Below are 25,136 nucleotides of genomic sequence, written 5' to 3'. Positions count from 1 at the left end.
TCATCAGTTTCTGGTTCATCTGGATCTGAGTTCCTGGCTGGTTCTGGTCTTCCACAGTCCTCTCCATCAGCTTCTGTCAGCATCTCTTCATGTGGGCTGCTGGCTGGAGGCTCTGCCTCTTTGTTCTCCTCAGTTTGATGAAACTTTGAGGATGAACGGCCAGGGCGTTTATGTTTTTTGTCCAGGCAGATCTTTTGCTACAACTGAAAGGTTTCTCTCCTGTGTGAATTCTTTTGTGTGAATTTAGATGCCAATTTCCACGGAAACCTTTACCACAAACTGAGGAGGTGAAAGGTTACTCTCCTGTGTGGAGTCTCATGTGTTTCTTTAAACTATCCCCACGGGTAAAAGATTTCTTACAAATTGAGCAACTGAAAGGTCTCTCTCCTGTGTGGAGTCTCATGTGTTTCTTTAAACTTCCATTTTGTGTAAAACATTTCATGCAAAATGAGCAGCTGAAAGGTTTCTCTCCTGTGTGAACTCTGTTGTGTTTCTTCAAATCCCCACTAATACTGAAAACTTTACCACAAACTGAACAATGGAAAGGTTTCTCTCCTGTGTGAACTCTGATGTGTTTCTTCAGATCCCCACTAATACTGTAAACTTTACCACAAACTGAACAATGGAAAGGTTTCTCTCCTGTGTGACTTCTCATGTGTTGCTGTAAATGCCCACTTTGTGTAAAAGCTTTTTCACAAACTAAGCAGTTGAAGAGATTCTCACCTGTGTGGAATCTCATGTGTGTCTTTAAAGTCTCTATGTGGGTAAAAGATTTCTTGCAAACTGAGCATTTGAAAAGTTTCTCTCCTGTGTGAACTTTGATGTGTTCCTTCAGATCCCCACTAATACTGAAACCTTTACCACAAACTGAGCAGCTAAAAGGTTTCTCTCCTGCATGGGAAACCATGTGTCTCTTCAGACGGTGCTTGGAGCCAAATCTTTTCCCACACTCAGAGCAGCTAAATTGTTTCTCAGCAGCACTAAATCTGGAATCTCTGACAGGACCACCATCTTTTTTCAAACAGTTCAAACCTGACTGAAGGTCTCTGGTCTTCGAATCACCACTGTCATCAGTCTCAGGTTCAGAAGAGTCTGCAGGCTCGTCGTCAGTATCAGGTTGGAAATGTGCCTCTGGATCAGAGTTCCTGTCTGGTTCTGGTCCTCCACAGTCCTCTCCATCAGCTTCTGTTTCCATCTGTTCAGTTTGTGTTTGATGAAGCTGTGAGGACTGAGGTTTCTCTTCATCTTCTTCACTCTTCACAGGGACAGGAGTGAATGTGAACTTGGTGATATCAGCCTCCTCCAGCCCCTGAAGCTGCTCTCCCTGCTGACTGGTCCAAGGTTCCTCCTGTTCCTCTCTCATGTCTCGGGGCTCTGGCTGTAGCACCGTTTGGACCACTGTGTCTTGGCTCAAACTTCCTCCTTCTATGAACTCTTCTTGTGCTGCATGATTCCCTCTGTGGATCTTTGGGAGGTGAGTGGTGTCACTCTCCTGTTCCTCTTTAATGTGTGTGGGCTCTGGGTCCTCCTGGTCCTGGTCCTGGTCCAGATTGGAGGTCCTCTGCTGCTGCTCGGAGGGAACCTCCTCTTTAACCACCAACAGCTGCTGGACGTCTGTAGAGAAGGGTAAACACACACAGAGGCAAGAGAGAGAAGAATTCAGGACGGTTTTTTTTCTACTCTTCTGTTTCCCTCTATTTTCTTATTTTGCATACTGTGTTGTGTGCATAAAATGTTTTTGACTTATTTGCTCATTCAACTTAATGGAAGTTTCTAAAGTGCATGTTGAGATACTCTTGAGATCAATATTAATTTGTTTACTGATTATACTTGTACTGACATTGAAAATCAGAATATTTCATTTGGTTGAATCTCAAATTACAGTATGTCAAAGCTAGTCAAGGTGCTAGCTGGTGCTTTAAGTGCAAGCAGAATTCCTGTTCCTGAACCTACAGTATTCAGTGGGGATCCAGTGAAATACACAAACACTTATCGACCAGAAGAGCATTCAAAACAAAGAAAAGATTCATTCTCTATGCAGGTACGTAAGTGCTCAAGCTAAAAAAGCAATAAATTTCCTACTCGGTACCGAATCCACCTATATTGCTGCATGGGAGATATGGAAACCCATTTACAGTCGTAAAATATTACAGAGACAAGCTCCAAGCCTGGCCTAAGATGAGAACCAAGGACTGTTTTGAGCTCAGAGAGTTCAGTCTTTCTTCGTAGTTGTGAAAGTTACCAGGCTGGATATCAGGAAGATGGAACCAGAAGGCTAAAGTTATGCTTTGGTTGTCTTGAGGCTGGTCACTACTCCAATAGCTGCACCAGTAGGACTGTCTGCAACACATGCCACAAGCCGCATCCCACATGTTTGCATGAGGATCCAGCCAAAGAAGAAAGACAACCACAAGCCAAACAAAGACCACCATGCCAAGAAATGTTAAATGGAAAAAATCAAACAACAAAACACAGAGAAACAACAACAGTCGCTTCTTCAAACACAGTAATCCTTGATAAAGCTAACACACACAGCAGCAATAATTCCTGTCTGGCTTTCAAGCACAACTAATCCAACACAAGAAGTTCTTGTTTATATCTCGTTGGATTCTCAAAGTGACACAACCTTTGTTATAAGTGATGTAGCTGAAGCTCTGAAAACAAAAAAAGAAAAAGTCAAGCTTAATCGCTCTACAATGATGACAAAAACCACAGAAGTAAGCTCTCAGAGAGTAACAGACTTGCAAGTCAGAGGGTTTTACACTAGTAAAAAAAAATTCTTACCACCAGTCTACATTTGTAACTTTAATCCAGCAAACAGAAATAACATACCAACAGATGAAACTGCAAAGGCATAGTCTCATCTACAACATCTCAAAGAAGTAATTGCACCTCTGCAAGATTGTGAAGTCGGTCTGCTCATTGGGTATAACTGCTAACATGTCCTACTTCCTAGGGAAGTAGTGTCTGGCATGGAAAATCAGCTTTATGCACAGCGAACAGACCTTGGAAGGAGCCTTGTTTGCCACAGAAATCCCAGTCTAGACTATGGTGACGTATTTGCAATCAGCCATCGCATAGTAGTGAGACAAGTGACACCAGGTGTCGAGCCTTCCATAAAACTCAGAACTGAAGTACATTATGTGAACCAAACCAGGATGAAGGAAATCACTTCCTCAGACATCATAGAAATCCGCAAATCATACATCTCAGAAAAGGCTAGAGACGAGAATCCTGTGTCGCAAGAAGATTTTAAGTTTCTGTCAAAATAGAGATTAAGGGATTAATTTAAGTTGTATTTGTTTCTTTAAATGTTACATATTAGAATACCTTTATTTTGATGGAGAACTAACTCACCCAAGTCTCGTTTGGCTGCTCTCGGGTGCGTGTGGAGCATAGCAGAATTCCCTGGAAACATGAACAATGGTTAAGATGGAATTGTTTGTCGAGAGAGACTGGTCATTAATGTAAAGAAGACGACGAATAATAAAATATAATTCCCTTTATGTAGCATGCAGCAAACAAGGAATTTTGTTTGATTTATCTGTATTTTACTTTGTGGAATGTAATCTTAAATGAATTTGGTTTTACCTTTATTTCCCAATAATTTATGAGGATTTTTCATGGTGGATTTTGAGACTGAAGAATGACGCTTAAAATAAATCAGTTGAAAGAAACTGACTTGCATTTGCCTGGTGCTTGGAGGGCGTTATATTTTCATAGATCTGTCATTAACAGTCGTTGTTTCTGCAGATTTAAAGGAACATTTACAAACATAGAAGCAGTTCTTCTGTCCGGAACACAAACAACTCCTGACTTTTAAACAAACTAACCTGCTTTGTGGAACTGAAGTAAAGTAACTAACCTGCTCTGTGTAACTGAAGTAAAGTAACTAACCTGCTCTGTGTAAGTGAAGTAAAGTAACTAATCTGCTCTGTGTAACTATAGTAAAGTAACTAATCTGCTCTGTGTAACTGAAGTAAAGGAACTAACCTGCTCTGTGTGAGTGAAGCTGAGGGTTGAAAACAGCGTCCAGTAGTTTCTGTTGTCGCTCGTTCTTCTCTTTTGAACGACAAAGTTGCTCCTCGTACTCTGCTATCGTTCTTTCAAACAGCCCAAATATCTCTTCAGCAGCCGCAGTCAGTCGCTGCTCCACCAGCGCTCTCACCGTTTGGACTTTAGACATTTTTCACACAGTGACACCAACTTTTTCTCCACACAAACTCCGTCAGAAACACAGTTTGCTCTCCATTAAACAGTCACTCTGACTAGCGCTGTGGTGCTAACCAGCTAGCATGCTAAGCTAACTTGAATGTCTTTGTAGTCTTCTAGGAGATGAGTCAGAGGTAAAACATCCAGAAAGAAAAGGTGAACAGCACAAAGTCCATTCAGACAGGTTTATCCGGACACACAGAGGCTCTGACGGATCACAACACAAACTTTCTCACGAACAATAAAGAAACTGCTACGAGCTGCCGTCTTGATTAAACAGCGTGAAGTTAGCTGCAGCAAAGACGACAGCTTCCGGGGCAGAGGAGTTGATGGGTTTCAAAATAAAAGTCCGAAATTTCTGAAATGACAGACTTCCTCTGACAAACACACAGGTAGACAATTAGAAGAAGAAGAAAAAGAAGAAGAAGAAGATTACTGCTGTAACGCCGGTGATCTCACTACGAGCCGGGGGACAGCGGAGCCGCCCAGAGACCTGCAGCAGCTTGAATATCGCCCATAAAATCAGTGGATGTGTGTGGCTGAATGACATGAGGGGGAATAAGGCGTAAAAATAAAGAATCTTGCAGAAAGCGAGAAATGGAGAAGCAAAACTGCAAGCAACACTATCACACACACACACACACCATCACTGCCGGTAGACTGAGCTGAAACTATAGAGCAGCAGAGTCAGAACATGCTGCAGAAAAACGTTGCAGAAGCAGATTTGAGCATTTTAGTCCCAAAGTAGAGATGGGCTAGTCTGGCTATGTAAACATCAGTCATGTTCACGCTCGATGTTTCCTCGAATTTCTGTCGCTCGACATTCGTCATCTGGTATAACTGATACGATTGGCTACATACAGATGCTTATGATAGACATTTGTAGCGCCCAATAAACGGCTCTGGAGGATCGTAAACCACGCCTCCTCTGTGGAAAAATGAATGGCTGGTAACCAGACTATATCTCATTTGTGATATCGTCTGCCGTTAGCCAGGCTAGTTGCAGCTAAAATTATTTAAATAAGGCATTTAACCAGCAGTTTAATATGAACATCAGCCAATCAGGATAAAGCAAAAAAAAACATTCTATTTTAAAGGAATTATACAGTATTTCATATGCAAGTGAACATCATACTGATTAATAATATACAGAAGTATTAATGTCTGCTACCTTATTATACAAGAGAGTCATTTCAGAGAACTCTAAATATCCAGAGAACTTTTCAGTGAGAAACAACAACCTCACACATCAGTTGACTACTCCAACAATACATACAGTAACCCTACTGTAACTGGACGGTTCCACTTGGTGACATTAATGCAATGTTACGGATATAAATTTATATCCAATTCTCTCCGCTAAGAATCTGTATGGATCATAGATTGACTGTTGACTAGTGTGATACACTATTTTAAAAGTAGTTAGAGGCTTTCTAGCCAATTTCAAGCTGAAGCTTAGAAGAAAACTTGGTGAGTTACCATGGTGACCTAACCAGGTTAAAAGAGAACCACCTTGGAGATACTGATAACCAGGGTTAAACCTCAGGTTACCCCAAACCTGAGGTTCCCTCAAATCCAGCTTCGTAGTACAGGCCTCTGAAATCACATAACAGTGATAGCTGGTTTAGGGTCTAAATTAAAACACAGCATGCCTATCCTCGTACCACAAACTGAAGCAGGGACAACTTCCAGGCAAATTTGGTAAACCAAGAATGTTTTTATTTTGTTTTGCTGTTAGAAAAAAATAAAGTTGTCATTGTTACACTTCTACAATCAAATATTGAATCAAAATATCAGTTTGTGAACTTCCGTTTTGTAAAACAAAACAAAAATGAACAGAAAGGAAATTAATTTCATATCACATCATGGTAAAGAAAGTGTTGTTTAATTGTTTGTAAATTTCATACAAACACAATAAATATTAATAAAAGTTACTACAAGCTTTGTAGCATTTAAAAAAGACTTGAAAATCTTTCTTGAGTCCTTTAAAAAGATTGAAAAAGAGGTTTGCATCTCTTCTTGTGGGCTGCTGGCTGGAGGCTCTGCCTCTTTGTTATCCTCAGTTTGATGAAACTTTGAGGATGAGCGGCCAGCACATTTATGAAAGATTTCTCTCATGTGTGGACTCTCATGTGTTTCTTTAAATGCCCACTTTGTGTAAAAGATTTATGACAACATGAACAGCTGAAAGGTTTCTCTCCTGTATGACTTCTCATGTGTCTATTTAAACCTCCCATCTGTGTAAATGTTTTCTTACAAACTGAGCAGCTGAAAGGTTTCTCTCCTGTGTGGAGCGTCATATGTTGCTGTAAATGCCCACTTTGTGTAAAAGCTTTAGCACAAAATGAGCAGCTAAAGAGTTTCTCTCCTGTGTGGAGTCTCATGTGTGTCTTTAAAGTATCTCTGTGGGTAAAAGATTTCTTACAAACTGAGCAGCTGAAAGGTCTCTCTCCTGTATGAGAAACCACATGTCTCTTCAGACGGTACTCGTTGCTAAATCTTTTTCCACACTCAGAGCAGCTGAAAGGTTTCTCTCCTGTATGAGAAACCACATGTCTCTTCAGATGGTACTTGGAGAAAAATCTTCTCCCACACTCAGAGCAGCTAAATCGTTTCTCACCAGCACTAAATCTGGAATCTCTGACAGGGCCACCGTCTTTTTTCAAACAGTTCAAACCTGACTGAGGTTCTCTGGTCTCCTTCCGGTCACCACTGTCATCAGTCTCAGGTTCAGAAGAGTCTGCAGGCTCGTCACCAGTATCAGGTTGTAAATGTGGATCTGGATCAGAATTCCTGTCTGGTTCTGGTCTTCCACAGTCCTCTCCATCAGCTTCTGTTTCCATCTCTTCAGTTTGTGCATCTTCTTCACTCTTCACAGGGACAGGAGTGAATGTGAACTTGGTGATATCAGCCTCCTCCAGCCCCTGAAGCTGCTCTCCCTGCTGACTGGTCCGAGGTTCCTCCTGTTCCTCTTTAATGTATAGGGGCTCTGGCTGTAGCACCGTTTGGACCACCGTGTCTTGGCTCAGATTTCCTCCTTCTATGAACTCTTCCTCTGCTGCATGATTCCCTCTGTGGATCTTTGGGAGGTGAGTGGTGTCACTCTCTTGTTCTTCTTTAATATGTGGGGGCTCTGGGTCCTCCTGGTCCAGAGTGGAGCTTCTCTCCTGCTGCTCAGAGGGAAACTCCTCTTTAACCACCAACAGCTGCTGGGCGTCTGTAGAGAAGGGTAAACACACACAGAGGCTCTTACAGCAGCTAAAGTAGGGCTGCCACAATGCGTCTCACTGTTCACAACATGGTGGTGCCTGTAAAAAACGATCGATTACTTCGTCAAAGAAGACTTTTGAATCTGAACGGAGATGTTGAAATCATCAGAAGTCATCAAAAATTCTCATATATATATATATATATATATATATATAACATATTTAATTGTCTAGAGCTTTTGTTGACTTTAGATTCCTGCTCTAATGTAGCTGATCATCACAGGTTGCAGCAGCACTGCTATTAAAAGTTGAGCTGTGTGTCTGTATGAAACGAGCTCTGTGTAAATACTAGAATTTCAGATGATTTCAGCGGTCCAGTCCGTCCGTTTACTGGCTTGCAACCATAACCATCTCTGTTTAGCTTCAAAGGGAGTTTTTGACAAAGTAATCAATAAGAATGACAGGCAGTTTTTGTCTATTCCTGTTTTGACATTCAAGCACACAGCCAGACATCATTACCCCCTGAAACTCTTCTGTTTCTCTCTTTTTTCTTATTGTTTTCATAGATCGATTATTAGTAGTAGTTGTTTCTGCAGATTTAAAGTAACATTTACAAACATAGTAGCTGTTCTTCTGTCTGTGACACACACAAATCCTGGTTTGAAATAAAATAACCTGTTCTGTGGAAATGAAGTAAAGTAACTATCCTGCTCTGTGTAACTGAAGTAAAGTAACTAATCTGCTCTGTGTAACTGAAGTAAAGTAACTAACCTGCTCTGTGTAACTGAAGTAAAGTAACTAACCTGCTCTGTGTAACTGAAGTAAAGTAACTAACCTGCTCTGTGTAACTGAAGTAAAGTAACTAACCTGCTCTGTGTAACTGAAGTAAAGTAACTAACCTGCTCTGTGTAAGTGAAGCTGAGGGCTGAAAACAGCGTCCAGTAGTTTCTGTTGTCGCTCGTTCTTCTCTTCTGAACGACAAAGTTGCTCCTCGTACTCTGCTATCGTTCTTTCAAACAGCCCAAATATCTCTTCAGCAGCCGCAGTCAGTCGCTGCTCCACCAGCGCTCTCACCGTTTGGACTTTAGACATTTTTCACACAGTGACACCAACTTTTTCTCCACACAAACTCCGTCAGAAACACAGTTTGCTCTCCATCAAACAGTCACTCTGACTAGCGCCGCGGTGCTAACCAGCTAGCATGCTAAGCTAACTTGAATGAGTTTGTAGTCTACCGGGAGATGAGTCAGGAGGTAAAACATCCAGAAAGAAAAGGTGAACAGCACAAAGTCCATTCAGACAGGTTTATCCGGACACACAGAGGCTCTGACGGATCACAACACAAATTTCCTTACACAAAGAAAGTGACTCCACTGTTTCTACGGAAGTCAGAAGCTGAAAGAGCAACATCCGGTTCCGCTGCAACTTGGTGGGTAACCTTCAAAATAAAAGTTGATCGGCCATACTCTGGACTTTTATCATAAAGGGAGAAATTTTGTTTTGAGACCGTTATGACCAAAGTGTTTGTGTTACTTTTAAACCTTATGAATTCGTAATTCGTTAAATTGACACTATTTATATTTAAACTATTTGTGCTTTTGTGCTTAAACTGCTGCTTAACAATTTCCCTCAACATAAATAACTTTTTAACATACATTGTGATCTAAAAACATGTTTAGAGATTCATATTTTCATACATTTTACAAAGATTAATAAAGTACTATGTAAATAAGCTGTTTTCCTTTTAAACATTAAATTGTTTATTAAAGATTACATACATTTATTTTCAAGGTGAGCCTTAAAGTGTAATCTCTCAGAGGTAACAACATTTCAACAAGCACTGCATTTTAAATAAAAGAATATTGACCTGAACATATATGTTTTATTTCTTTATTTCAATAACATGGAGATGTTTATTAAATATAAAAAGTCTCAGCTTTCACTCTGTATCTCTCACTGTGAAATAAAAACCGGAAATGACGAGTTTACAGTGCATTCAGAAAGTATTTATACCAAGGCAAGTGGTGATTTCTGGCAAAAATAAAATAAGTGTGAATTAATAAGTTGATGTATTTATTTAACCACTCCATGTGCTCTCAATGCCTACTGTTGATGTTTAACCTGACAGCTGCACAAACAACACACTGACAGTTACTCTGTAAACTGACATTTAAACATTATGATCATGAAGTTGATTTAGATCTGAAACTGTCCCATAATGAAGGATTCATCCATGTATATATAGTTTCTGGAAATTCAAAAAATAAATTATTTTAAAGCATATTATTCTTGATTAACAGGCTAACAACAGACATTTTCCAATAAAGCATAAAACATAACTGTTTTCAAGGAATTATTAAGTATTTCATATGCAAGTGAACATCATACTGATTAATAATATAGTGAAGTATTGATGTTTGCTACCTTATTTTATAGCAGAGTCAATTCAGAGAACTCTAAATGTCCAGATAACTTTTCAGTGAGAAACAAAAGCCACACACATCAGCTGACTGCTACAACGACACATACAGTGACTCTACTGTAACTGCAGCTACAACATTACATACAGTAACAATACTGAAACTGCATGGCTCAGTTTGGTGATATACAATGTTTCAACTCAACACATTAAATTTATATCTAATTCTCTCCGCTGAGAATCTGTATGGATCATAGATTGACCGTTGACTAGTGTGAGACACTGTTTTAAAACTAGTTGGAGGCTTTCTAGCCAATTTCAAGCCGAAGCTGAAAACAAAACCTCGTGAGTTACCATGGTGAGCTCGCCAGGTTAAAAGAGAACCACCTTGGAGATACTGATAACCAGGGTTAAACCTCAGGTTACCTCACTGACCCTCAAATCCTTCTTCGTAGTACAGGACTCTGAAATCACATAACAGGGATAGCTGGTTTAGGGATTTCGGGTCTAAATTAAAACATAGCGTGCCTATTCTTGAACCACAAAATGATGACGGGACAACTTTCAGACAACTTTGGTAAATCAAGAATGTTTTTATTTAGTTTTTCTGTTTAAAAAAATAAAGTTATAATTGTTACACTTCTAGAATTATATATTGAATTAAAATATCAATTTGTTAACTTTAGTTGTGTAAAACAAAACAAAAATGAACAGAAAGGATATTAATATCATATCACATCACGGAAAAGAAAGTATTGTTTTATCATATTGTAGCTAAATTTCATAAACACAGAATACATTTTTATAAAAGTTACAAAACGCTTTGTAGCATTAAAAAAGACTTGAAAATCTTTCTTGAGTCCTTTAAAAGATTGAAAAAGAGGTTTGCATCTCTTCATGTGGGCTGCTGGCTGGAGGCTCTGCCTCTTTGTTTCCTCAGTTTGATGAAACTTTGAGGACGAGCGGCCAGCACATTTATGAAAGGTTTCTCTCATGTGTGGACTCTCATGTGTTTCTTTAAATACACACTCTGTGTAAAAGTTTTCTTACAAACTGAGCAGCTGAAAGGTTTCTCTCTTGTGTGGAGTGTCATGTGTGACTTTAAAGTTGAACTCCATGTAAAAGTTTTCTCACAAACTGAGCAGCTGAAAGGTTTCTCTCCTGTGTGGAGTCTCATGTGTGACTTTAAATTTCCACTCCCTGTAAAAGTATTCTTACAAACTGAGCAGCTGAAAGGTCTCTCTCCTGTGTGGAATCTCATGTGTAACTTTAAATATCCACTCTGTGTAAAAAATTTCTTACAAACTGAGCAGCTGAAAGGTTTCCCTCCTGTGTGAAGTCTCATGTGTCTCTCAAGATTGAGCTTGAAGTCAAATCTTTTCTCACACTCAGAGTAGCTAAATCGTTTCTCACCAGGACGAAATGAGGAATCTCTGACAGGACCTCCATCTTTTTTTAAACAGTTTAAACCTGACTGAGGTTCTCTGGTCTCCTTCCAATCGGCACTGTTATCAGTCTCAGGTTCAGAAGAGTGTGCAGGCTCGTCGTGAGAATCAGGTTGCAAATGTGTCTCTTGATCAGAGTTCCTGTCTCGTTCTGGTCCTCCACAGTCCTCTCCATCAGCTTCTGTTTCCATCTGTTCAGTTTGTGTTTGATGAAGCTGTGAGGACTGAGGTTTCTCTTACTCTTCTTCACTCTTCACAGGGACAGGAGTGAATGTGAACTTGGTGATATCAGCCTCCTCCAGCCCCTGAAGCTGCTCTCCCTCCTGACTGGTCCAAGGTTCCTCCTGTTCCTCTTTAATGTGTGGCTCGTCCTGTTCCTGGTCTAGGTCCAGACTGCAGCTCCTCTCCTGCTTCTCAGAGGGAAACTCTTCTTCGCGCACCAACAGCTGCTGAATGTCTGCAGGAAACACAAAAACACACAGTGAGGAAAAATATACAGTCTGTGTATTCATCTGTGTTTGACAAAGATTGTTGAAACTATAACTTCCAAAATGCTTTGGGAATATCAACAGGAACCATAACATAACAAACAACCTGCTCTGTGTAGGTGAATTGTATTAATTAAACTGCTCTACAACAATGTTACACACAGTAACTACTGTAACTCTAATGTAAATTCAGGGTCTAAATTAAAACATAGCCTGCCTATCCTCGTACCACAAACTGAAGAAGGGACACTCTCTGACACAAAAAACATTTATTTGCATAGAACTATTGAAAAACAAAGCACCAGAACATGCTAACAGAGGACATAGAGCAGATTGGAACCTGAAATGGACATGTCAACAGGACATTAAGAGGTTGATTAAACAAAAACACTGAAACTAAGGTCAAATTTAAATGTTGAACGGCAGTTTTGGTAAAAAATAAAAAAAGAGCTGAACGGTTCAACTCTTGGTATACCATCATGAGACAGAAGTTAAACAGACAATATTTCAGCCTAACCTGGACAGCAAACTAAAGAATGGACACTTTCTGACACAGAGTAAAAGTATTTGTATAGAACCATTGAAAAACGAAGCACCAGAATGTGCTAACAGAGGACACAGAACAGACTTAAACCTGAAATTAACATGCCAACAGGATGTTAAGAGGCTGATTAAACAGAAACCCTGTAACTAAGAAACAACAACTGTGATGAGGACCATTTCACTGAATTTACAGCAGATTGAGTTGTGCTAGTTTACTTCCAATAACCACTGTCATCAGTCTCAGGTTCAAGAGAATCTCCAGTCTTCTCATCAGTCTCTGGACCATCTTGATCCGAGTTCCTGGCTGCTTCTGGTCTTCCACAGTCCTCTCCATCAGCTTCTGTTTGCATCTCTTCATGTGGGCTGCTGGCTGGAGGCTCTGCCTCTTTGTTCTCCTCAGTTTGATGAAACTTTGAGGATGAGCGGCCAGCACATTTATGAAAGGTTTCTCTCATGTGTGGACTCTCATGTGTTTCTTTAAGTACTCAATTTGTGCAAAAGATTTAGCACAAACTGAGCAGATGAAAAGTTTCTCTTCTGTGTGGAGTCTCATGTGTGCCTTAAAATTTCCACTCAGTGTAAAAGCTTTCTTACAAACTGGGCAGCTGAAAGGTCTCTCTCCTGTGTGGAGTCTCATGTGTGCCTTTAAATGTCCACTCAGTGTAAAAGTTTTCTTACAAATTGAGCAGCTGAAAGGTCTCTCTCCTGTGTGGAGTCTCATGTGTGCCTGTAAATGTCCTCTTAGTGTAAAAGTTTTCTTACAAACTGAGCAGCTGAAAGGTCTCTCTCCTGTGTGGAATCTCATGTGTTGCTTTAAATGTCCACTCCGTGTAAAAGTTTTCTTACAAACTGAGCAGCTGAAAGGTCTCTCTCCTGTGTGGAGTCTCATGTGTGCCTTTAAAGTTCCACTCTGTGTAAAAGTTTTCTTACAAAATGCGCAGCTGAAAGGTTTCTCTCCTGTGTGGAGTCTCATGTGTACCTTTAAATCTCCACTCCGTGTAAAGGTTTTCTTACAAACGGAGCAGCTGAAAGGTTTCTCTCCAGCATGAGAAACCATGTGTCTATTCATATTGCTTTTGTTGCTAAATCTTTTCCCACACTCAGAGCAGCTAAATCGTTTCTCACCAGCACGAAATGAGGAATCTCTGACAGGGCCGCCATCTTTTTTCAAACAGTTCAAACCTGACTGAGGTTCTCTGGTCTCCTTCCAATCACCACTGTCATCAGTCTCAGGTTCAGAAGAGTCTGCAGGCTCGTCACCAGTATCTGCTTGTAAATGTGGCTCTGGATCAGAGTTCCTGTCTGGTCCTGGGCCTCCACAGTCCTCTCCACCAGCTTCTGTTTCCATCCGTTCAGTTTGTGTTTGATGAAGCTGTGAGGACTGAGGTTTCTCTTCATCTTCTTCACTCTTCACAGGGACAGGAGTGAATGTGAACTTGGTGATATCAGCCTCCTCCAGCCCCTGAAGCTGCTCTCCCTCCTGACTGGCCCGAGGTTCCTCCTGTTCCTCTTTAATGTGTGGCGGCTCTGGCTCCTCCTGGTCTTGGTCCAGACTGCAGCTCCTCTCCTGCTGCTCAGAGGGAAACTCTTCTTCACTCACCGACGGCTGCTGAATGTCTGCAGGAAACACAGAAACACAGAGTGAGGAAAAATACACAATCTGTGTATTCATCGCTGTTTGACACAGATTGTTGAAACACCAGTTCCCAAAATGGTTTGGGAATATCAACATGAACCATAACTTAACTTACAATCATGCTCTGTGTAACTGAAGTAAAGTAACAAACCTGCTCTGTGTAACTGAAGTAAAGTAACTTACCTGCCCTGTTTAACTGAAGTAAAGTAACTAACCTGCTCTGTTTAACTGAAGTAAAGTAATTATCCTGCTCTGTGTAACTCAAGTAAAGTAACTAACCTGCTCTGTGTAAGTGATGTAAAGTAACTAACTGCTCTGTGTAACTGAAGTAAAGTAACTAACCTGTTCTGTGTAAGTGATGTAAAGTAACTAACTGCTCTGTGTAACTGAAGTAAAGTAACTAACGTGCTCTGTGTAAGTAAAGTAAAGTAACTAACCTGCTCTGCGTAAGTGATGTAAAGTAACTAATTTGCTCCGTGCAAGTGAAATAAAGTAACAAACCTGCTCCTTGTAAGTGAATCAAAGTAACTAACCTGCGTGACGTAAAGTAACTAACCGGCTCCGTGCAAGTGAAATAAAGTAACTAACCTGCTCCGTGTAAGTGAAGTAAAATAACTAACCGGCCCTGTGTAACTGAAGTAAATTAACGAATCTGCTCTGTCTAACTGAAATAAAGTAACTAATCTGCTCTATGTAACTGAAGTAAAGTAACTAACCTGCTCTGTGTAGCTGAATCTGAGGGTTGAAAACAGCATCCAGTAGTCTCTGTTGTCGCTCGTTCTTCTCTTTTGAACGACAAAGTTGCTCCTCGTACTCTGCTATCGTTCTTTCAAACAGCCCAAATATCTCTTCAGCAGCCGCAGTCAGTCGCTGCTCCACCAGCGCTCTCACCGTTTGGACTTTAGACATTTTTCACACAGTGACACCAACTTTTTCTCCACACAAACTCCGTCAGAAACACAGTTGCTCTCCATCAGTCACTCTGACTAGCGCCGCGGTGCTAACCAGCTAGCATGCTAAGCTAACTTGAATGAGTTTGTAGTATAACGGGAGATGAGTCAGAGATAAAACATCCAGAAAGAAAAGGTGAACAGCACAAAGTCCATTCAGACAGGTTTATCCGGACACACAGAGGCTCTGACGGATCACAACACAAATTTCCTTACACAAAGAAAGTGACTCCGCTGTTTCTACGAACGTTAAACGGCAAATCCATGAAAGAGCAACATCCGGTTCCGCTGCAACTTGGTTTGCAACCTTCAAAATAAAAGTCCTTCGGCCATCCTCTGGAATTAAATCATAAAGGGAGAAATTTTGTTTCGAGACCAAGGCATGTTGTGACTTCTGGCAAAAAAATAATACGTTTGAATTAATGAGTTGATATATTTATTCAACCACTCCATGTGCTCTCAATGCCGACTGTTGATGTCGAACCTGACACAAACAGCACACTGACAGTTACTCTGTAAACTGACATTTAAACATAATGATCATGAAGTTGATTTCGATCTGAAACTGTCCCACAATGAAGGATTCATCCACATATATTTAGTTTTTGCAAAATTCAAAAATAAATTATTTTAAAGCCTATTATTCTTTATTAACAGGGTAACAACAGACATTTTCCAATAAGTATTTTTTAAGCTACAAAACCAGCAGTTTAAAACAAATATCAGGATGAAGCATGAAACATAATATTGTTTTAAAGGAATTATACAGCATTTCATATGCAAGTGAGCATCATACTGATTAATAATATAGGGAAGTATTGATGTCTGCTACCTTATTTTACAGGAGAGTCATTTCAGAGAACCCTAAATGTCCCAAAAACTTTTCGGTGAGAAACAAAAACCTCACACCTCAGCTGACTGCTACAGCGACACATACAGTAACTCTACTGTAACTGCAGCTAAAACATATACAGTAACTACTGTAACTGCAGCTATAACTGTACATGCAGTAACTCTACTGTAACTGCACAGCTCTGTTTGGTGACATTAAAACAATGTTTAGACTCAACACATTAAAATTTATATCTAATTCTCACCGCTGAGAATCTGTATGGATCATAGATTGACTGTTGACTCGTGTGAAACACTGTTTTAAAAGTAGTAAGAGGCTTTCTAGCCAATTTCAAGCCAAAGCTCAGAACAAATCCTGGTCCCGCCCAGGTTTGCTCTGTAGCATGAGCTACCATGGTGACCTAGCCAGCTTAAAAGAGAACCACCTTGGAGATACTGATAACCAGGGTTAAACCTCAGGTTACCTCACTGACCCTCAAATCCTGCTTCGTAGTACAGGACTCTGAAATCACATAACAGGGATAGCTGGTTTAGGGATTTCGAGTCTAAACTAAAACATAGCATGCCTATCCTCGAACCACAAACTGAAGAAGGGACAACTTTCAGGCAACTTTGGTAAACCAAGAATGTTTTTTATTTTGTTTTGCTGTTAGAAAAAAATTAAGTTATTGTTACACTTCTCCAATCAAATATTGAATTAAAATATCAGTTTGTGAACTTTAGTTTTGTAAAACAAAACAGAAAATGAACAAAAAGGAAATGAATATCATATCACATCATGGAAAATAAAGTATTGTTTAATTATATTGTAGCTAAATTTCATACACAGAAAAATAAAATTTTATGAAAGTTACGATAAGCTTTGTAGCATTTAAAAAAAGACTTGACAATCTTTCTCTAGTCCTTTAAAAAGATTGAAAAAGAAGTTTGCATCTTTTCGCGTTGGCTGGAGGCTCTGCCTCTTTGTTCTCCTCAGTTTGATGAAACTTTGAGGATGAGCACAGCCAGCACATTTATGAAAGGTTTCTCTCATATGTGGACTTTCATGTGTTTCTTTAAATACTCACTTTGTGCAAAAGATTCAGCACACACTGGGCAGCTGAAAAGTTTCTCTCCTGTGTGGAGGCTCATGTGTGACTTTAAAGTTCCACTCCGTGTAAAAGTTTTCTGACAAACTGAGCAGCTGAAAGGTCTCTCTCCTGTGTGGAATCTCATGTGTGACTTCAAATGTCCACTCTGTGTAAAAGTTTTCTTGCAAACTGAGCAGCTGAAAGGTCTTTCTCCTGTGTGGAGTCTCATGTGTGACTTTAAAGTTCCACTCCGTGTAAAAGTTTTCTTACAAACTGAGCAGCTGAAAAGATTCTCTCCTGTGTGGAGTCTCATGTGTGACTTTAAAGTTACACTCCATGTAAAAGTTTTCTTACAAACTGAGCAGCTGAAAGGTTTCTCTCCTGTGTGGAGTCTCATGTGTGCCTTTAAATGTCCTCTCAGTGTAAAAGCTTTCTTACAAACTGAGCAGCTGAAGGGTCTCTCTCCTGTGTGGAGTCTCATGTGTGCCTTTAAATGTCCACTCAGTGTAAAAGTTTTCTTACAAACTGAGCAGCTGAAAGGTTTCTCTCCTGTATGGGAAACCATGTGTCTATTCATATTGCTTTTGTTGCTAAATTTTTTCCCACACTCAGAGCAGCTAAATCGTTTCCCACCAGCACTAAATCTGGAATCTCTGACAGGTCCGCCATCTTTTTTCAAACAGTTCAAACCTGACTGAGGTTCTCCGGTCTCCTTCCAATCACCACTGTCATCAGTCTCAGGTTCAGTAGAGTCTGCAGGCTCGTCACCAGTATCTGATAGTAAATGTGGCTCTGGATCAGAGTTCCTGTCTGGTTCTGGTCCTCCACAGTCCTCTCCATCAGCTTCTGTTTCCATCTGTTCAGTCTGTGTTTGATGAAGCTGTGAGGACTGAGGTTTCTCTTCATCTTCTTCACTCTTCACAGGGACAGGAGTGAATGTGAACTTGGTGATATCAGCCTCCTCCAGCCCCTGAAGCTGCTCTCCCTGCTGACTGGTCCAAGGTTCCTCCTGTTCCTCTTTAATGTGTAGGGGCTCTGGCTGTAGCACCGTTTGGACTGCCGTGTCTTGGCTCAGACTTCCTCCTTCTATGAATTCTTCCTCTGCTGCATGATTCCCTCTGTGGATCTTTGGGAGGTGAGTGGTGTCACTCTCCTGTTCTTCTTTAATGTGTGGGGGCTCTGGGTCCTCCTGGTCCAGAGTGGAGCTTCTCTCCTGCTGCTCAGAGGGAAACTCCTCTTTAACCACCAACAGCTGCTGGGCGTCTGCAGAGAAGGGTAAACACACACAGAGGCTCTTACAGCAGCTAAAGTAGGGCTGCCACGATGCGTCTCACTGTTCACAACATGGTGGTGCATGTAAAAAACGTTTGATTACTTCGTCAAAGAAGCCGTTTGAAGCTGAACGGAGACCATTAAACAGACGAACTGGACCACTGAAATAATCAGATATTCTCATATATATATATATATATATATATATATATATATGTATATTTAATTGTCTCGAGCTATTGTTGACTTCAGATTCCTGCTCTAATATAGCTGATAATCACAGGTTGCAGCAGTACTATTGAAAGTTGAGCACTGTGTCTGTATGAAATTAGTTCTGTGTAAATATGAGAATTTCAGATGATTTCAGCGGACCAGTCCGTCCGTTTACTGGCTTGCAACCATAATCGTCTCTGTTTAGCTTCAAAGGGAGTTTTTGACAAAGTAATCAATAAGAATGAAAGGCAGTTTTTCTCTATTCCTGTTTTGACATCAAACCACACAGCCAGACATCATTACCCCCTGATACTCTTCTGTTTCCCTCTTTTTTCTCATTGTTTTCATAGATGTTATTAATAGTAGCTGCTTCTGCAGATTTAAAGTAACATTTACAAACATAGAAGCAGTTCTTCTGTCTGTGACACACACACACACATCCTGCTTTTAAATAAAATAACCTGTTCTGTGTAACTGAAGTAAAGTAACTAACCTGCTCTGTGGAAATGAAGTAAAGTAACTATCCTGCTCTGTGTAACTGAAGTAAAGTAACTAACCTGCTCTGTGGAAATGAAGTAAAGTAACTATCCTGCTCTGTGTAACTGAAGTAAAGTAACTAACCTGCTCTGTGTAACTGAAGTAAAGCAACTAACCTTCTCTGTGTAACTGAAGTAAAGTAACTAACTTGCTGTGTGTAACTGGAGTAAAGTTACTGACCTACTCTGTGTCACTGAAGTAAAGTAACTAACCTACTCTGTGTAACTAAAGAGAAGTAACTAACCTGCTCTGTGTAACTGAAGTAAAGTAACTAACATGCTCTGTGTAACTGAAGTAAAGTAACTAACCTGCTCTGTGTAACTGAAGTAAAGTAACTAACCTGCTCTGTTTAACTGAAGTAAAGTAACAAACCTGCTCTGTGTACCTGAAGTAAAGTAACTAACCTGCTCTGTGTAGCTGAAGCTGAGGGTTGAAAACAGCGTCCAGTAGTTTCTGTTGTCGCTCGTTCTTCTCTTTTGAACGACAAAGTTGCTCCTCGTACTCTGCTATCGTTCTTTCAAACAGCCCAAATATCTCTTCAGCAGCCGCAGTCAGTCGCTGCTCCACCAGCGCTCTCACCGTTTGGACTTTAGACATTTTTCACACAGTGACACCAACTTTTTCTCCACACAAACTCTGACTAGAGCCGCGGTGCTAACCAGCTAGCATGCTAAGCTAACTTGAATGTGTTAGTAGTCTACCGGGAGATGAGTCAGAGATAAAACATCCAGAAAGAAAAGATGAACAGCAAAAAAGTCCATTCAGACGGGTTTATCCGGACACACAGAGGCTCTGACGGATCACAACACAAACGTTCTCACACAAAGAAAGTGACTCCGTTGTTTCTACGGAAGTCAGAAGTCTTATCGCTGAAATAGCAACATCCGATTCTGCTGCAACGTGGTGGGTAACCTTCAAAATAAAAGTCGATCGACCATACTCTGGACTTTTATCATAAAGGGAGAAATTTTGTTTTGAGACCGTTATGACCAAAGTGTTTGCATTGTTTTCTGCACCTTTTGAATTCATATTTTGTTAAATTTACATTGATTATATTCAAACTATTTGTGCATTTGTGCTTAAACTGCTGCTTAACAATTTCCCTCAAGATAAAAAACTTTTTAACATACATTGTGATCTACAAACATTTTTAGAGATTCATATTTTCATACATTTACAAAGATTAATACAGTACCATGTAAATAAGCTGTTTTCCTTTTCAACATTAAATTGTTTATTTAAAGATTACATACATTTATTTTGAAGGTGAGCCTTAAAGTGTAATCTCTCAGAGGTAACAACATTTCAACAAGCAAAGCATTTTAAATAAAAGAATATTGACGTGAACATATGGGTGATTTCAGAATTGCGGGTACATTTCGCGTCTCCCAGAAAAACCTTTGATTATTTCCCCCTAAAAAAGTATTTACTGGATCTGTTTTAAATAATATTGCTAATTATATTGAATGTTCCCCAATAATAATGATTGGTGTGTATTTTAGGCACAATTTATATGTAATATATTCATTAAATGATTCCTACCCACCAATTATTGTCTGTCTTCAGCTTGTGATTCACATGTTCATGTTGAATTAATATAAAATAATTCATTAAAATTAGCAGTTTTTTTGTGCTAATTCTATAAATACTTATAATTACAGTTGCACAGAGTATTTATTTTCTGTAATACATGGGATTTCAACATTAAAAATATATGTTTTTTATCCGTCCCTATGATCCGTTCAACTCTGTTATCGCTGTTATAAAACCACATAAAAAACCCTACAGCATTCAAATAAAAAACATGAGACCTGCACCCAGTGATGTCACTTCCTCTTGCAGAGAAGATTTGGAGTGAACTATGGAATGTTAAACTTTCTCTCGCATTAACTTGTACAAAATGTTGAGAATACACCAACAGTAGATTCATTAAATGTCAAATCTGTTACTATGATATTCTAGTGAATCTGTCAGTCATTTTTTCAAAAACAATTATATGATGAAAATTCATTAAATTATGGTTTTATTCATGACATGTGGTATCTGGTTTTAAGCTAGCATGTGGAGTTAAAGCACAAAATGGTGGAAAATGTCAACTCTGTTATCGTCAACTCTGTTACATGTTTCAAAATTTCAATGATAACAGAGTTACTGTTTTTAGCCTTTTACACAGTTTGTCAACTCTGTTATTCATGTCAATCTGTTCACATAGCCGTCAACTCTGTTTCTCACAGTTTTATTTTAAAAATCCTAATTAAATATGTTTTATTGTTGACAAACTAACCAGAAGTTGTGTCATAATCCATGAAATTTCAAAGCATTTCATTCATTTTTGGAGCAATATTTAGAGAAAATCCAAACTGTCTTGGCAACTTTCCAATTAAATGTGTCAATGTTTTTACTCCTGAAAAAATAATCTTTATCTTAGAAAATGTAAAGTTGAATTAGCTGATGTAAAGACAAAAATTCTCTTAGGAAAGACATGGTTTTAAAATGTATCACATTTGAGTACTATACATATTTACCCTAATTTGTCTGCAACAGAGTTGACTGATTTTACTGTTACTATGATGATTTTCAGATTAAATATTCTAAATCTGTTTAAGTTTGGCAAATGCTGGAAGTGTTAATTTAATCCAATTTAAAGCCGAAGCTCAGAACAAAACCTGCTGAGTTACCATGGTGACCTAGCCAGGTTAAAAGTAAACCACCTTGGAGATACTGATAACCAGGGTTAAACCTCATTTTACCTCAAATCCTGCTTCGTACTACAGGGCTCTGAAATCATAAAACAGGGATAGCTGGTTTAGGGATTTCTGGCCTAAATTAAAACATAGCATGCCTATCCTCGTACCACAAACTGAAGAAGGGACAACTTTCAGGCAACTTCGGTAAACCAAGAATGTTTTTATTTTGTTTTGCTGTTAGAAAAAAATAAAGTTGTTATTGTTACACTTCTACAATCTAATATTTAATTAAAATATCAGTTTGTGAGCTTTTGTTTTGTAAAACAAAATAGAAATAAACAGAAAGGAAATGAATATCATATCACATCATGGAAGAGAAAGTATTGTTCAATTAAATTGTAGCTAAATTTCATAAACACAATAAAATTTCATAAAAGTTACTACAAGCTTTGTAGCATTTAAAAAAGACTTGAAAATCTTTCTCGAGTCCTATAAAAAGATTGAAAAAGAGGTTTGCATCTCTTCATGTGGGCTGCTGGCTGGAGGCTCTGCCTCTTTGTTCTCGTTAGTTTGAAACTTTGAGGATGAGCGGCCAGCACATTTATGAAAGATTTCTCTCATGTGTGGACTCTCAAGTGTCTCTTTAACTGCCCACTTTGTGCAAAAGATTTAGCACACACTGGGCAACTGAAAAGTTTCTCTCCTGTGTGGAGACTCATGTGTGACTTTAAAGTTCCCCTCCGTGTAAAAGTTTTCTTACAAACTGAACAGCTGAAAGGTCTCTCTCCTGTGTGGAGTCTCATGTGTGACTTTAAATGTCCACTCTGTGTAAAAGTTTTCTTACAAACTGAACAGCTGAAAGGTCTCTCTCCTGTGTGGAGTCTCATGTGTAAATTTAAAGTTCCACTCAGTGTAAACGTTTTCTTACAAACTGAACAGCTGAAAAGTTTCTCTCCTGTGTGGAGTCTCATGTGTGACTTTAAAGTTACACTCCATGTAAAAGTTTTCTTACAAACTGAGCAGCTGAAAGGTTTCTCTCCTGTGTGGAGTCTCATGTGTCTCTTCAGATAGCTCTTGGAGCCAAATCTTTTCCCACACTCAGAGCAGCTAAATCGTTTCTCACCAGCACTAAATCTGGAATCTCTGACAGGACCGCCATCTTTTTTCAAACAGTTCAAACCTGACTGAGGTTCTCTGGTCTCCTTCCAATCAGCACTGTCATCAGTCTCAGGTTCAGAAAAGTCTGCAGGCTCTTCATCAGTATCAGGTTGTAAATGTGGCTCTGGATCAGAGTTCCTGTCTGGTTCTGGTCCTCCACAGTCCTCTCCATCAGCTTCTGTTTCCATCTGTTCAGTTTGTGTGTGATGAAGCTGTGAGGACTGAGGTTTCTCTTCATCTTCTTCACTCTTCACAGGGACAGGAGTGAATGTGAACTTGGTGATATCAGCCTCCTCCAGCCCCTGAAGCTGCTCTCCCTGCTGACTGCTCCAAGGTTCCTCCTGTTCCTCTTTAATGTGTGGCGGCTCTGGCTCCTCCTGGTGCTGGTCTTGGTCCAGACTGCAGCTCCTCTCCTGCTGCTCAGAGGAAAACTCTTCTTCCCTCACTGACAGCTGCTGAACGTCTGCAGGAAAAACAGAAACACAGAGTGAGGAAAAGTACACAGTCTGTGTATTTATCGCTCTGTGACACAGATTATTGAAGCTATATATCCCAAAATGCTTTGGGGATATGAACAGGAACCATACATTAACTTACAATCCTGCTCTGTGTAAGTGAAGTAAATTAACTAACCTGCTCCATGTAACTGAAGTAAAGTAACTAACCTGCTCTGTGTAACTGGAATAAAGTAACCTGCTCCGTGTAAGTGAAGTAAAGTAACTAACCTGCTCCGTGTAAGTGAATCAAAGTAACTAACCTGCTCTGTGTAAGTGAATCAAAGTTACTAACCTGCTCTGTATAACTGAAATAAAGTAACTAAACTGCTCTGTGTAAGTGAAGTAAAGTAACTAACGTGCTCTGTGTAAGTGAAGTAATGTAACTAACCTGCTCTGTGTAAGTGAAGTAAAATAACTAACCTGCTGCATGTAAGTGAATTAAGTAACTAACCTTCTCTGTGTAAGTGAAGTAAAGTAACTAACCTGCTCTGTGTAAGTGATGTAAAGTAATTAACCTGCTCTGTGTAAGTAAAGTAACTTAACTAACCTGCTCTGTGTAAGCGAAGTAAAGTAACGAACCTGCTCCATGTAAGTGAATCAATGTAACTAACCTGCTCTGTGTAACTGAAGTAAAGTAACTAACCTGCTCTGTGTAAGTGAATTAAAGTAACTAACCTTCTCTGTGTAAGTGAAGTAAAGTAACTAACCTGCTCTGTGTAAGTGATGTAAAGTAACTAACCTGCTCCGTGTAACTTAATTAAAGTAACTAACCTGCTCTGTGTAACTGAAGTAAAGTAACTAACCTGCTCCGTGTTACTGAAGTAAAGTAACTAACCTGCTCCGTGTTACTGAAGTAAAGTAACTAACCTGCTCTGTGTAAATGAAGCTGAGGGTTGAAAACAGCGTCCAGTAGTTTCTGTTGTCGCTTGTTCTTCTCTTTTGAACGACAAAGTTGCTCCTCGTACTCTGCTATCGTTCTTTCAAACAGCCCAAATATCTCTTCAGCAGCCGCAGTCAGTCGCTGCTCCACCAGCGCTCTCACCGTTTGGACTTTAGACATTTTTCACACAGTGACACCAACTTTTTCTCCACACAAACTCTGACTAGAGCCGCGGTGCTAACCAGCTAGCATGCTAAGCTAACTTGAATGTGTTTGTAGTCTACCGGGAGATGAGTCAGAGGTAAAACATCCAGAAAGAAAAGGTGAACAGCACAAAGTCCATTCAGACAGGTTTATCCGGACACACAGAGGCTCTGACGGATCACAACACAAACTTTCTCACGAACAATAAAGAAACTGCTACTAACTGCCGTCTTGATTAAACAGCGTGAAGTTAGCCGCAGTGAAGACGACAACTTCCGGGGCAGAGGAGTTGATGACTGTCAAAATAAAAGTCCAAAATATCTGAAATGATAGACTTCCTCTGACAAATACACAGGAAGATAAATTATTAAAATAGACTCAAAATATTTCTCAAAGATGTTGTCTTCGATGCTTCAAGTCACAATATGGGTAATAATAATAATAATAATAATAATTAAGAAAGTATTAAGAGGACTTCACTCTTTTCACATTTATTAATGTTGCAGCTAAATTATTTAAATAAGGAATTTAACCAGCAATTTACAACGACCATCAGCCAATCAGGATAAAGCAAATAAACATAACATTCTGTTTAAATTATACAGTATTTCATATGCAAGTGAATATCATACTTTTAAACAATATATTGAAGTATTAATGTCGGCTCCCTTATTATACAGGAGAGTAATTTCAGAGAATTCCAAATGTCCAGAGAACTTTTCAGTGAGAAACAAAAACCTCACACATCAGCTGACTGCTACAACGACACATACAGTAACTCTACTGTAACTGCAGCTATAACTGTACATACAGTAACTCTACTGTAACTGCATGGCTCAGCTTGGTGATATACAATGTTTCAAC

At 39.5% G+C, this 25,136-nt stretch overlaps 5 protein-coding genes across 5 annotated transcripts; all 5 read right to left on the bottom strand.

Annotated features, from left to right (window-relative positions):
- Positions 1-206: 206 nt before the first annotated feature.
- On the bottom strand, positions 207-4,475 carry LOC131984829 (oocyte zinc finger protein XlCOF22-like). The gene is made up of 3 exons (XM_059349809.1): positions 3,994-4,475; positions 3,358-3,408; positions 207-1,614 (listed from the first exon to the last, which is right to left on the bottom strand). The coding sequence occupies exons 1-3, from the start codon at positions 4,184-4,186 to the stop codon at positions 296-298; spliced, it is 1,563 nt and encodes a 520-aa protein (XP_059205792.1). The 5' UTR covers positions 4,187-4,475; the 3' UTR covers positions 207-295.
- A 1,462-nt stretch (positions 4,476-5,937) lies between these two features.
- LOC131984851 (zinc finger protein 771-like) lies at positions 5,938-8,764 on the bottom strand. Its single transcript, XM_059349838.1, has 2 exons — positions 8,321-8,764; positions 5,938-7,429 (listed from the first exon to the last, which is right to left on the bottom strand). Exons 1-2 carry the CDS (start codon positions 8,511-8,513, stop codon positions 6,327-6,329), a joined length of 1,296 nt encoding a protein of 431 aa, XP_059205821.1. The 5' UTR covers positions 8,514-8,764; the 3' UTR covers positions 5,938-6,326.
- A 1,493-nt stretch (positions 8,765-10,257) lies between these two features.
- On the bottom strand, positions 10,258-12,126 carry LOC131984427 (gastrula zinc finger protein XlCGF42.1-like). The gene is made up of 4 exons (XM_059349248.1): positions 12,114-12,126; positions 11,652-11,742; positions 10,852-11,507; positions 10,258-10,304 (listed from the first exon to the last, which is right to left on the bottom strand). Exons 1-4 carry the CDS (start codon positions 12,124-12,126, stop codon positions 10,258-10,260), a joined length of 807 nt encoding a protein of 268 aa, XP_059205231.1.
- Positions 12,028-15,181, bottom strand: LOC131984933 (gastrula zinc finger protein XlCGF57.1-like). Its single transcript, XM_059349898.1, has 3 exons — positions 14,669-15,181; positions 12,890-13,933; positions 12,028-12,764 (listed from the first exon to the last, which is right to left on the bottom strand). Exons 1-3 carry the CDS (start codon positions 14,859-14,861, stop codon positions 12,529-12,531), a joined length of 1,473 nt encoding a protein of 490 aa, XP_059205881.1. The 5' UTR covers positions 14,862-15,181; the 3' UTR covers positions 12,028-12,528.
- Positions 15,182-16,365: 1,184 nt separating this feature from the next.
- LOC131984935 (zinc finger protein 436-like) lies at positions 16,366-24,576 on the bottom strand. Its single transcript, XM_059349900.1, has 4 exons — positions 24,056-24,576; positions 22,212-23,154; positions 17,993-18,128; positions 16,366-17,848 (listed from the first exon to the last, which is right to left on the bottom strand). The coding sequence occupies exons 1-4, from the start codon at positions 24,246-24,248 to the stop codon at positions 16,784-16,786; spliced, it is 2,337 nt and encodes a 778-aa protein (XP_059205883.1). The 5' UTR covers positions 24,249-24,576; the 3' UTR covers positions 16,366-16,783.
- Positions 24,577-25,136: the final 560 nt, after the last annotated feature.

The sequence above is a fragment of the Centropristis striata genome, chromosome 14 (assembly GCF_030273125.1).
Source record: "Centropristis striata isolate RG_2023a ecotype Rhode Island chromosome 14, C.striata_1.0, whole genome shotgun sequence".
In the NCBI taxonomy this organism is placed as follows: Eukaryota; Metazoa; Chordata; class Actinopteri; order Perciformes; family Serranidae; genus Centropristis; species Centropristis striata.
This window is presented reverse-complemented; position numbering and strand designations above follow the sequence as displayed.